The 12,038-nt window shown below is 41.1% G+C and overlaps 1 protein-coding gene across 4 annotated transcripts in view; it reads left to right on the top strand.

The window, feature by feature from the left end:
• The window catches only part of atp8a1 (ATPase phospholipid transporting 8A1), a 90,530-nt gene that overhangs the window by 7,417 nt on the left and 71,075 nt on the right, over window positions 1-12,038 (top strand). For all 4 annotated transcript variants that reach the window (XR_009242165.1, XM_058650484.1, XM_058650486.1 and 1 more), the window contains exons 2-3: window positions 4,291-4,405; window positions 11,331-11,430. Coding sequence is in view for 3 of the 4 variants with exons in the window: in XM_058650484.1 (XP_058506467.1) it covers window positions 4,291-4,405; window positions 11,331-11,430 (215 nt within the window). In the remaining variant the exon portion in view is untranslated. The remainder of the gene's footprint in view (window positions 1-4,290; window positions 4,406-11,330; window positions 11,431-12,038) is intronic.

The raw sequence follows: 12,038 nt of genomic DNA, 5'->3' as shown, positions 1-12,038 counted from the left end.
CTCTCAACACTTATACTGGACTCTGGGTGGACAAACAATAAGTCTCCCTACGTTTTGATTTCTGGCAAGATGTATTTTATATCTCTTGTTTTAATCTTTACTGTGTAATCATCGAAAACACAGGTACTGACCCAAAGAAGTTGTAAAACCCTTTCTGATGTCACATTCTGCAACGATACAGTATACAAACCATATTTTGGGAATGTGTTGTGTAGTGTTGATCTGTGCCTGCACATCTGTTTAATATTTAACCCTTTGCGTCATGTGCTAGGTCGTATTCTTGAGTCTAGAGTCAATAATGTTTCTTTTCCCACTGACATTAGATGTGTTTAATCTTGCTTATGTCGAAGGTCATGGCAGTTATAATTTTCCAACCCAGCACCTGTGCCTGAGTTGACATGAGTGAATGCATTACTACCTAGAATCGTAAAATCTTTAAAATCGTAGAATCTTTATTCAGTTTTACGTGTGATCTTTATACTGCAACTAGTACTACTACATACAAATGTGTACTGTAAAGTGTGTCATTGTAGACACACAAAAATTGATGATAGAACAATGACGGTCTAGTCTACAGAGATGTTGTAAGGGTTTTAAAGATAGACCCGGGGAAGACCGACATTCCTCGGCCAATGCCAAGCCATGCTGGGCTGAGTTTTTCCCCACTGGGCATTGTCTCCCCAAAAAAAATACGTGTCCCCTTGTGACTATTGTTCCACCTGTCTCTCTGTTGGCTGACACGAGCAATAATCTGACACTTGGCCTGCATCCAAACTCATTACAACACTTGGTGGCATTAATCCCTTCCCTGGAGTCTTACCCTGAAGAGCTTCTGTCCTCCACTGCTACTAAGATTTATTTGTTTGCTTGTTGCTCTTTCCATGCCTCTTAGATAGTTTTCATACAGGGAGTCAGTGTGGATGATGTGGTGGGTCCATTAATAGATGAAGGGTGTTGTTGTTGTGAAGCCTAATATAACGCAGATTAAGAATTGTGTTCACGGTGAGTATCGACATAGTTTTCCATTCTTGTCCTCTGTATTCATGTCAGGGTAGTTGAGCCTAGAGAGGCTTGCAGTTAATGAAATTAGTGCAGCGAAAATGCACAGTGTCCACCAGGGAACATTAAGAGTAAATCCCAGTGAGACATTTGTGGAAGTGGCTGAGTACATCATCCAAACAGTGTGTTAGTATCTGGAACTGGATACGGGGGGAGGGAAATCCATGAAATGCTTCTGTGGGGGAAACAGGGGGAGGCTATTTTGATGATGGAAACTCCTCCAACCACCTCTAGCCTCTTGGACTGTAGTGTTACCCCATCAGGTTTGGCCTTGTGTGCTAATTTTATATTTGGATACAATTACAGGAGGTTGCACACGGAAGGTTTCCGTTGTGTTTTGAACTTTGAACCTAAATGTTATGAGCTGTTAAAATAAAGGATTCAAACTGCTACAGCTAGTATTGGGTAAGACTAGAATACAAAATAGAATGTAGCTATAGCCAAAAACTGTTGGAATTGGAATTATATGTCGCAGTTATTGTCTTCCCATTTTCAGTAGTAAACCAATTATCTCTCAAATGTTATCGATAAATTAAACTAGAGTTGGAGAAAAAATATTTATCTATTTGGATATGAAATATTTCTATACCATGCCAGGATATTGTGTGTTGAACCACAGAGCAGTATGGTTTATACATTTTCTTTTGTCATCGGATCAAACCTGGCAAAGCAGGGAGAGACACAGGACCAAGTTCAGCAGTAGCATTAGTAGCTGCAACTGGTGCATTGCAGCACCTGGCCTACCCCAGCATCAAGTCTCTCCTGCTGCGAGGGCTCACTCTCAACACAGAGACGCAACATCAGTCACAGCTGCTTAGCCTGCTCCTCTGGCCTGTTATTTCACATAGCCTTGATGTCCCCTGTTTTCATTTTGTCATTGCAGACACTTATTCCTTGATAACTCGAGCTTCATCAAGATTTTGTTTTCTCTTTGGCTGACGTTTCTTTCATGGCTCCATCCCTTGGTCATCTGCCTGTTGGTCGTAAAAAAGCTTTACAGCTAATTCAGCATGTTGAATCACGTTTGGCATCTGTTGGTGTGCGAGATCACTCGTAATCAGGCTCTCTAGCTCGAGCTAATCGGAAGATGAGAAGGGACATGGAAATGACCTAGCAGATAAACAACTTGCAAACATGGCACGTGTCACATACTGTATGTGAACCTTTTTGACATTTGGGCAACTGTCAGGGCGATGGTGTCCCAGGCTTAAAACACTGGCCGTAACGCAAATTCTAAAACATCTCACCTGTCTTTGTCTTTCAAGATCAAAAAATCACATCAAAAAAGAAACAAACTGCCATTTAATATTTTATGTTGTGGACACTGGGCATAAACAGTATTTTCATCCTTTATGAATAACACATGTCATAATCACCAGCAGCATGGTAGGTTTTCCTACCTAAGGACCAGTCATCGCTGTTTAATCCCCTGTAGCTGCCTGGATCCACTCACCCTTTTGCCATCAGGCTAATCCAATAAACCCCTATACTGACGTCTTGCATAACAGGACCAGGATAGCCAGCCTATGTTTTCCCCGGTGACCAAGTGACTGCAGGGTGCACTTTAATTTTAGCCCCGGAACATGTGCTAAGGAGAGAAGCTATCAGATGCTTGAGATAATGGTTGGAAGACGCAGTAACTCTTTATGAAGTCGACTAGATCATTAAAATAACAAGAGCTGCAATTTCAAGGGTTTGTGAAACATGAGTTCCAAAGAGCAAAGTGTAAGGTGAGAATAAGAAGCAGAGAAAAAAGAGCAGAGAAAGTGGAAAGTGTTACTTTGAAGACTGAGCCAGCTTTCTACTTTGTTTCCTCTTGACATGACAAGAGAGCAGTGCTGTGGGCAGGGGGGTCAAGGTGCAGGTTGCAACTGTGGCATCCGGTGGAGGTTCTTGTTACACTATCCCATGACACTGTGTTTTGTTGTTGTTGATCTTTCCTCTCTCCCCCTCCCTCTGTGCCTCAGAATGGACAGTCGTTCAATTTTTAAACTCCAAGGATTTATCTGTGTCTAACCTCACCTCACCTCACCTCATAACCCCCTAACACCACCCCTACTGATGCAAGTTAGGAAAGGTCATCCGGCACCCAGTTGATCACATGCATGCAATTTGAGAGTGTCCTGATGAGTTATGGATTATACAGTAGTGCTCTCTTGGCAGTGCGCTTGAAGGGCATAATCTAGACATTTGAATTAAAACAGAAGGACAAGGAAATGTGAATCTCAGGAAATTATAGACTAAGACTATAAACTAGGTGATCCCTGTCATGGAGACTGCTAGCTCATTTTCCTGGTTTACAGAGTCTTACTATTTCTATTGTATTTTTTTTATCTGCGTATACTTGGGGAGATTATGCATGTACTGTGCAGACATGTGCCCTTTTTATCCTACTGGACCATGCCTAACCAGTCTGTTCACTTCACTCTGTTTAAAAGATTGAATCTTTTGTTTTTGTGTGTTTCCTATTTGCCATGCTGCACTGCAGTCTGCAGTCTGCGTCTACAAGCTACAGTCAAAGTCCTGAGATATTTGCAACATTCCCCTGACATTCTTTTTACATGACACAGCACCTCTCTCTGCAGCATGGAAAGCATGTATGCAACTGAAGTAACGGAGCTGGACGGGGTGCATCCCTGCGATGGTGTTGACTTTTTGGCAAGAAAGAGGCAGGAATGCACATTTTCTTTCTGTGTTAAGTGAAATGACTCATTCCCTTCCTTGAAAATTCTCAAAGTTATCCCAAAATACTGAGGGTTTGTATGTGAATTCCTCTTTATTTTAGTTAACTGACTCCACACTGCTGCTGCTCATCCCCACAGATACATTCTAGCCACTGCTGCCAGCAGGATGTTTCTCTTTCTCTTTACAGGGAATTCCCAGCTTTAATCATGACACATTTCCAGTAAATTATTGTCCAGGAAACTTCCCTGAAGGTCCCTGAAATGTGAGCTTTTCAATGTTTTAGATAATCAGATTGTGAACTGCACCCTTTCCATTGAGGCTTGTTGTATAACTGTAACAGAGTTGCATTCACACACGTTAAATACGTGTGCTGATTATCTGATGATCCCTGCTCTGGTAGTCATTGGGTGAGTGGCAAAGGGCTATAAAAGTACAGCTTTACATGATGACATGCAACAAAACTGAAACCGGTCAAACCGCTTTTCAACATACTTTTGTTTGTGCACATTTTGTCCCTGATTGAACTTCTTTTCTCCAAATCTGCAGGATACGAAAAGACGGAGGACACGTCAGAGAAGACGTCCTTAGCTGACCAAGAAGATGCCCGACTAATATACCTCAACCAGACGCAGTTCACAAAGTTTTGCTGCAACCGAGTCAGGTAAGGACATCTTATCTATGGAAACCAGGGTGCTGCTGTATGAACTGGAAGTTTGTAAGTTAGAACTGTTCGATTAAGAGCCACAATGTGTGGTCATAATCAAAAGGGATATGCCGGTGGTGTGAGCTCTCGTGTTGGCAGAAGCCTTGTATGATGTAACTCAAACCCCACTTTAGCCCTTACACCCCCCCCACATGGAACTACTCACTATGAATCTTCAGTCCTTTTTATTTTTCAGTGTCACGGTGGTTAACTGTCACATGTGCACGCGGTCTGCAGTTGATTTGCAGCCCTTGTTGTAAAGGTTTTGTCCATATTTAGGTTCACCAGATTAAACCTAGAGTGCCACCCAAGCAGAGGGGCAACGTGTGTGACCCTGTGTGAAGAATGTTGTAAGTCTGTTGTGGTCTGCATGATGTTGTGTGTGACATTTTGTGGTAGCAGAAACGTTTGGATAAGGTCAAAGAGTCAAACTAAAATGTTTTTTTCCAGTAAGGAGCTCTTTGTCGGAATCTATTATGTACCACCTACTTTTTGTAGCACATCATGTAAGAACAGGGTCATCAAGATTTAAGAGAACCTGGAAGAAGAAGTAGTACTGGTTGTACATCAGACAGGAAGTTTAAATAGAGGAAGGAGAAGATTAGAGGAAAGAGAAGCTCATCAGAATTGCAACTATGCCTCATTACTCTTTATAACCGGCATATTTGGAATCAAAGTTTGCCTTGCTGAGGCTGTTCACCTCCACCTCAGTCTGCCTTGACAGTTTCGTCCTCCACAAAACAATTTCAAATGACTGCAGCGTTGCCTTTTGCATTGAGCTAGACATTGTGCTTCTTGAAATGCCCTCTACTCTCATTGCAGTCAAAGGGGTGACCAGGAAGGAAATGACACAATGGACTCGTGCCTTGAAATTTCTTGTCTCCTCATTAAAATGTAGTTGGCGATAAAGTGAAACCCTTGGGGAGAATACTGCAGAATATCTTGTCACACATGGTTGACCTGTGTCATTCATCATTCCACATTTGAGGTATAATAATAATGATAGGATGACGAAGTTTTCAGTTGATTCACAGTAGATTTAGCTGCTAATGTAAAATGCTGTTTCTTTTGACTGTGTAACATCAGTCCAGAAGTTGTTAGTGATTAGATACTTTTTTTTTTTATCCTTAACGTGTCTGATTACAAACAATAAACACTAAAACATGCTCCATTTTATCTTTTCTAGATCATTTTAAATTCAACATCTCAAGATGACTTTAGAACATGCTTTATAGTCAAACACTGTGCAGTGGCGTGGGTTGCAGTGTGGGCTATTATCCACAAGTCTCAGCAGCAGAGAAGGCTGCACATTGGCTTCTGCTGTAAAAGCATCCTTACCTCAACCATATCATATTTGATAAGTACCTTCAAGATTTGTATCTCCTCAGGTGCATTAGTCCAGATCTCTCAGTACGACCTCTTTATCCTGTTGTGTCTTTGATAGGACTGCAGTGCTTTTAGCATTAAAGGTCATGATTTCTGCATCCGGCCATTCTCTGTGTAGCGATATCATTGTTGGAATTCTTGCTGCATGAGCAATTTGAGATGCATATTGTATGTGCTTACAAAGCTATAAACTAAACGGTAATAATAAATGAATATATACACCATACGTGCAAGTGTATGCTTGTGACGATGCCTTTTGCGAAGTCAGCTTTGTGTACTGACGTGATGAATGAAGGACACAGGAAGTGTACAGTTGCTGCAGTTTTTTTTCAACTGTAAGAAAATAAGTTTGGTGTTAAAAGTTTGGTCATAAAATATTAACAGGCCCTTGCCAATGAAACGGTGCAATCAAGACTTGATTTGAGCATTTTTTTAGTTGGTTTGGAGCACCAGATGGTTGATGCTGGAGTTATATTGCATCAGATTTCAGGTTGAATTGCGTCTGCTGTGAACGAGCACCTCTGCTTATTTTCCAAAGCTGTTGTTGATGTTGTAAACGTGGCAGATAAACCAAAGTGAGACTGATGAAATGAAATATTCTGCACTTATCTGGCGTCTACTGTCACAAGGTGTGGCAATGCGTGTGAGCCAGAATGTCACAGCTTATTGTACACAACATATCTGTTTAAATAATTTATAAATCATTTATATGAGTATAATGTTTAAAGGCCTGCAGCACAGCCAGCACAGATTAAAAACTACATCAGGCTGGCTTGTATGTTAATGTCTTTTCAGGCTGCATTTCTTTCAGTAACCACCAGTTTTAGATGTGACTCCAATGCATCCAAGTGTAGCAGAAGTGTCACTGCTGTGTTTTTAGCAGGGGAGCATGACAAAGACTTCCTCTTTCATTTGTCCTTGTGGTTTTTGAATTCTAAATGTGCCCCAAACGTTCGCCTCAGGCCTCAAAGGCATGGGCTACGGGCTACAGGCTGCTCGCAAGATCTAATTTGTTCAACAGGATTGGTTGCTGTCTCAAAGTGACCTGTGGAGACACTAACAGCAGCCGGGTCTGTGATAAATGGTGAATCTAATCTTACAAGAATACAGAAAGCGCTCACCTCTGCCTTTCTTTCGTTTGATCTTATTCTCCCTCTTCGGCTTCAGACCCGCAGAACACGTCAGTGCTCACATGACACAGATACACACACACATACACACACACGTGACTCCTGCCTCATAACACACCGGGCAACACCTTGATTGTTCCATTATCTGTAGATGGATCTACATGTGTATTGTTTATTCAGCTGTACTGTTTGCCGGCCGACGTGGTTGTAATGTAAATGTGATTATTCGCTGTGATGTTCATGGCCTATCTTGCAGAGGTGGCCTTTCAAATCACGTTAGCCTTGTGTTGCTGTGAAAAGATGATAAAGCACGTGTGTTGCGTGGTAAACAAGGGACAACTGACATATGCACATGACACATGGACACTAAAACATATGCACATTTACTTAAATGGCCTTTTACCAAACTTAAGCAATAATGCGTTTTCATTAAGTGGTGGTTTACATTTGCCACATCATATTTTTTGCCTTTTTAAAGCAAATTTAAAATTCTCATTGTAATGGCAGAAAATAAGTCAATACAAAATCATGCTGGTGACACATCACATAATTTCATGTGAGCTGCGTTTAACTGGTGAAAGCACTACTACTTGTGAGCAATGGTACAGACGCACCTTGAAAGGATATTAAGCAAACAGATAATTAGTTTGTACAACTTTCAGGTCCAACCACCTTCATCAAGGGTATTTGTCCACATGTGGACACGTGTGCACTGCGATTGTCCTCATGACAGTCATTTCATTCATTGCGATCTGTTGCTTGCAGCTTTCCGGCAAGTTTAGCATGTAGTGATGACTGAATCCTCAACGGATTTCCTTCAGGTTTGCTGTTAGCTTGTCTTATTAAGGGTTAACGTGATTGATTTCTTATGTTTTGTCATTTTTTGGTAATGGTAAAAATCCGATAAATTACAAACACACTCACTCACAAATTGTGGTTCACTGTGAAAACAAATGTCAGGTGTGGCTTGAAAAAGGACAACTTGACAAACACAAACTAAATACTTTGTCTGCGGTTGTTGACTGACATATTTTAGTATCAACTTGGAAGACAAACCAGAACAATATACGTATATTGACAATTTGATTAAAAGATTAAAACTAAGTGTTCAGTTCTTCCGATCACTGCTGCATTGCTGTAATCCGGACAATTGTGAGCAAGAGGTGGAAGAGTCCTTCTCCCACATCGTCTTGATCCTCTGGGCACAGCCAGGAAATGAAATGTAAGAACCATTATCATCCATTAAGAAGAGAGCGTTAAACAGGCTCTCTGTTTTGCCCTGCCTCTGTGGACAAGGGTAGGACGCAGCATGCTTTACTATTTTACCCACATGAGTTTAGAAGGACGGAGAGAAGAAAATAAACGAATGAGGAGAAACAGCGGGGTCACCTCAAAGACGAGATGACAAAGGAAAGCCAGGTCTTTTATTGCCTGACCTGCATGAGAGCTTCCCTACTATTCTTTGTATCTCAGGGAGTAAGGGACTGAGCCAGTAACTCCACATTAGTGCTACCACCCTCTAATACCCAGTGGGGCCACTCTTTATAAATGTGCATGCACCGAGCTGACATATTAATTGTGTCTAGACTGAACATAAAAATATCTGTTATTTGAATAAAGATAAATTTAATTGTGCCCCTTGTTTTGTTACTTTCTTTCTTACGCTCCCACTTTCTGTGCTGCATTGTAGTGGAATGTGTGCAGCAGTGGGCCAAACTACAGGTGTGGTGTTATGTGGTAATAATGGCTGTGTATTTGGAACTTGTCTAAACTATATCACAAAGTTGTTATGTACAGTCATATATGAGAAGGAAACCACAAAACAAAGAAAGTCATGAGTCAACATTAGGGTTGCCTAATTCTGGGAACTTTCAAAAGTGGAAACAAATACAGTTTAACCTCAATGCTAACTACTTTCTGCAGGGCTATTAAGGCCACACCCTCTACATGCACTGTGTGCACTACTCCATCACATGCCATGGATGTATTAAAAGAACTGGTTCAAGCCCCTCCCCCTTCTGGCTTGCAGCAAAAAGAAAATCCAGTGGCCACTTGTGGTACTGCAACAAAAAATACTCATGTGGCCATTAGCATTTATAGATTTTATTAATTTTTGTTAAACCTCAAAATCCCAGAATTATCTTATTTCCGCATAGATTACTCAAATTTTCCAAAATGTTCACTTAATTCTCATTAATTCCTGTAATTCCCATGGGAAGTTTCCTATTTTGAATAATTTCAAAGTTCCCCAAAAGCAAGTTCTCATGGAAAGTTTCTTGTCTTCCTTGTAATTAAAGAACTCACTAAACGTGTTTATCAGCTTTTCATAATGTCAGTGCTGACCTTTCTCGTGTGATGATGATGATGATGATTATGCACTGTACTGTACTCATTTATAATTGTGAACGCCGCAGATGTTAAACCATTCATTGTGATATTTCAGGTTGTGCAGTTTGATAATCGAGTGAAGGGAAAATCCCAAGGAAAAGCAGCTGAGCTTAATAAGAAGTGATTAGACCTCGAGTCTGTTCTGGCTGTCAGTTAATTTGCTTTCATAAGTAATAATAAAAAAAATTGAGTGAATCTCGGCGAACGTCTGCATGTTTTTGCAAACTCGGTTTAAATCCAGTGGTTAATTCTTACAATTTCAAATGATTACCTCGTCTAGACTTTGATGAATGAACCAAAACTGGTCCATTGTTGACCACTGTCCTGACGTCTGTTCATCAGGCGTCACTGTCGGGCTGGTATTACACTGTCAGAACAATGCTCTTCTTCTCTTTCTCACTTGCTTGCACTGTCACCGACAGCTCCACTGTACAACTATGTCATGTAAAAACTCACAATTTTAATTAACTCAAACTACACATTTCCATAACCTGTCGTTGTGCTTGTAAATGTGAGTCGACTGCAAAATGCTAAAACGTGTGCTTGTCAAATGACATTTAGCCTTTTCGGGAATAACGTTGTCTTCCATATGCTTTGACCCTGCAGAGGAGTTGGAGGCTACACTCTCTGAAATCCCGCTTGTATATATGTGACAGCTTTTGTGCACGTTTGAGTAAGCAATGCACTGCCAGCGGCTTGGCATACATCATGGCATATATCTTCTCCTAAAGTGGCTGTTCTGACTGGTCCTTTAATGCAGCTGTAAATCAGACTGCTGGAGGTCTGGATGTGAAGCTCCACCAGCTTCATTCTCCCACCATCACCACCTACCTAACCCCCCCACCCCCCCAACACCACTGCAGCACAGCCAGCATAGCTCATATCTGCCAGAGCTCTTTACTTCCCCTGCTGCCAGCTCCCTTCTTCCTCCTAATGATTTTTTATGATCACCAAGCCCACTGGTCTCTCTCTCTCTCTCTAGCTCTCTCTGCTTTTCATCAGTAGTACACACACAAATGCAGACACACCTGTGTCTGCAACAGCAAAGGACCCTGATAGAAATGACGCACTAAAGGGGCAAGGGGATTATTATTTTGAATATTTGCAGTGGATAAGCCGATACGATACTCACTGGATCGGATAACATAAAAGATGATTCAAAAATGGATTCAATCTAAATATCAGCTAAATATCAGCTTCACTGTGCACAGACTTTAAAAATGTAAATAAAAATCTGCAACAGCATTTTAGCTGAGTCATACTGTGGGCTGCCCACTTCTTCTTTACGGTATGGTTTAAAACAGTGGTGTCAAACTCATTTTAGTTCAGGGGCCACATACAGTGAGTGCAATTTGATCTCAAGTGGGCCGGAACAGTAAAATAATAGCGTGATAAGCTATAAACAACAATGACTCCAAATGTTTCCCTTTGTTTTACATTTACATTTTTTTCAAAACATATTATGAACAACCCTGAATTTCTTGAGAAAAATAAGTGCAATTTCAACAATATTATGTCTGAAGTTTACCATTTACACATGTGCATTACAACTATAGATCACAGTGGCTCTACAAAACATTTAGTCAACTCTACTAACCCTAACCTTGAAACTGAAAAATATGGTATTTAACTTTATTTAGTTTAATTTATTGTATGATTAGAACCTAATCATTGTGCAAAATCTTCACAAACTCATCCTGGGGGACAAATCGGACCCTCTGGTTGGCCGTTTCTGGCTTGCAGGCCATATGTTTGACACCCCCTGTTTAAAAGGTGTAAAATGATGTATCGGCTTGGTGTCAGTATCGGTAAATACTTCATGGAAAGGTGATATTGAGCCACTCTTAGTCTTTTTGTGATGTCAGTGGATTGTATGATGACTAACCGTCGTGTTCCTTTTCTGTTTCCTTCTCTCTTTCCTCCTCCTCCACCCATCGCTGCCCATTGCCGCCCTGCTCTGATGCTCGATCCGTCTTCAGCACGGCTAAATATAATGCACTCACCTTCCTTCCCCGGTTCCTCTACTCACAGTTCAGGAGGGCAGCCAACGCCTTCTTCCTCTTCATTGCACTCTTACAGGTAAGATGCGTACAGGCGTACACACACACGCACGTGGTTACTTTATATATACTGATAATGAATAATACATGTCGTATTATGTGTTTCTCCCTTTAAGGGACTTACAAATGCAAAGGTAATTCCACTGGTGGGGAAACGTGGGCAGGTGGGAGAGGCGGGGTCTGAAGTGACAGCAGATTATTGCATGTAAATAACCGGACTGAATAAATGAAAAGATGAATGAGCAGGCTGAAACTCAAAACCACACCGGGAAAGCTCTGGCTCTCTCTCCAGTGACCTTGAAGTCGCTGCTTTGAAAAGCAGCCACTGTGAATCTTCATTACCTGCGCTGTCAATTCTGCGACCTTGAATAAAACAGCGATGCAGATGAGGAAGAGATCTATGTCATTCAAGTTTCCTTTGAGCTGCTCTCCCTCATTTTCTGTCACAGTGTAATGCTTCAAATATGGATGTCTATAGTAAGTTTTGAATAAAGAGGTAAATGTAATCCCATGTGAGACAAAAGGTATTAGACTTTTCTGGACGCTATGTTTCAGTAGATTATCTTATTTTACTTTAGCTTGTTAGAGTTTTTTGTGCTGAATGGAACTCTGCCATCTTTATTTGAC

The sequence above is a fragment of the Solea solea genome, chromosome 14, assembly GCF_958295425.1.
Source record: "Solea solea chromosome 14, fSolSol10.1, whole genome shotgun sequence".
NCBI classification, from domain to species: domain Eukaryota; kingdom Metazoa; phylum Chordata; class Actinopteri; order Pleuronectiformes; family Soleidae; genus Solea; species Solea solea.
Note: the sequence above shows the minus strand (reverse complement) of the source record. Positions and strands in the feature narration are given on the sequence as shown.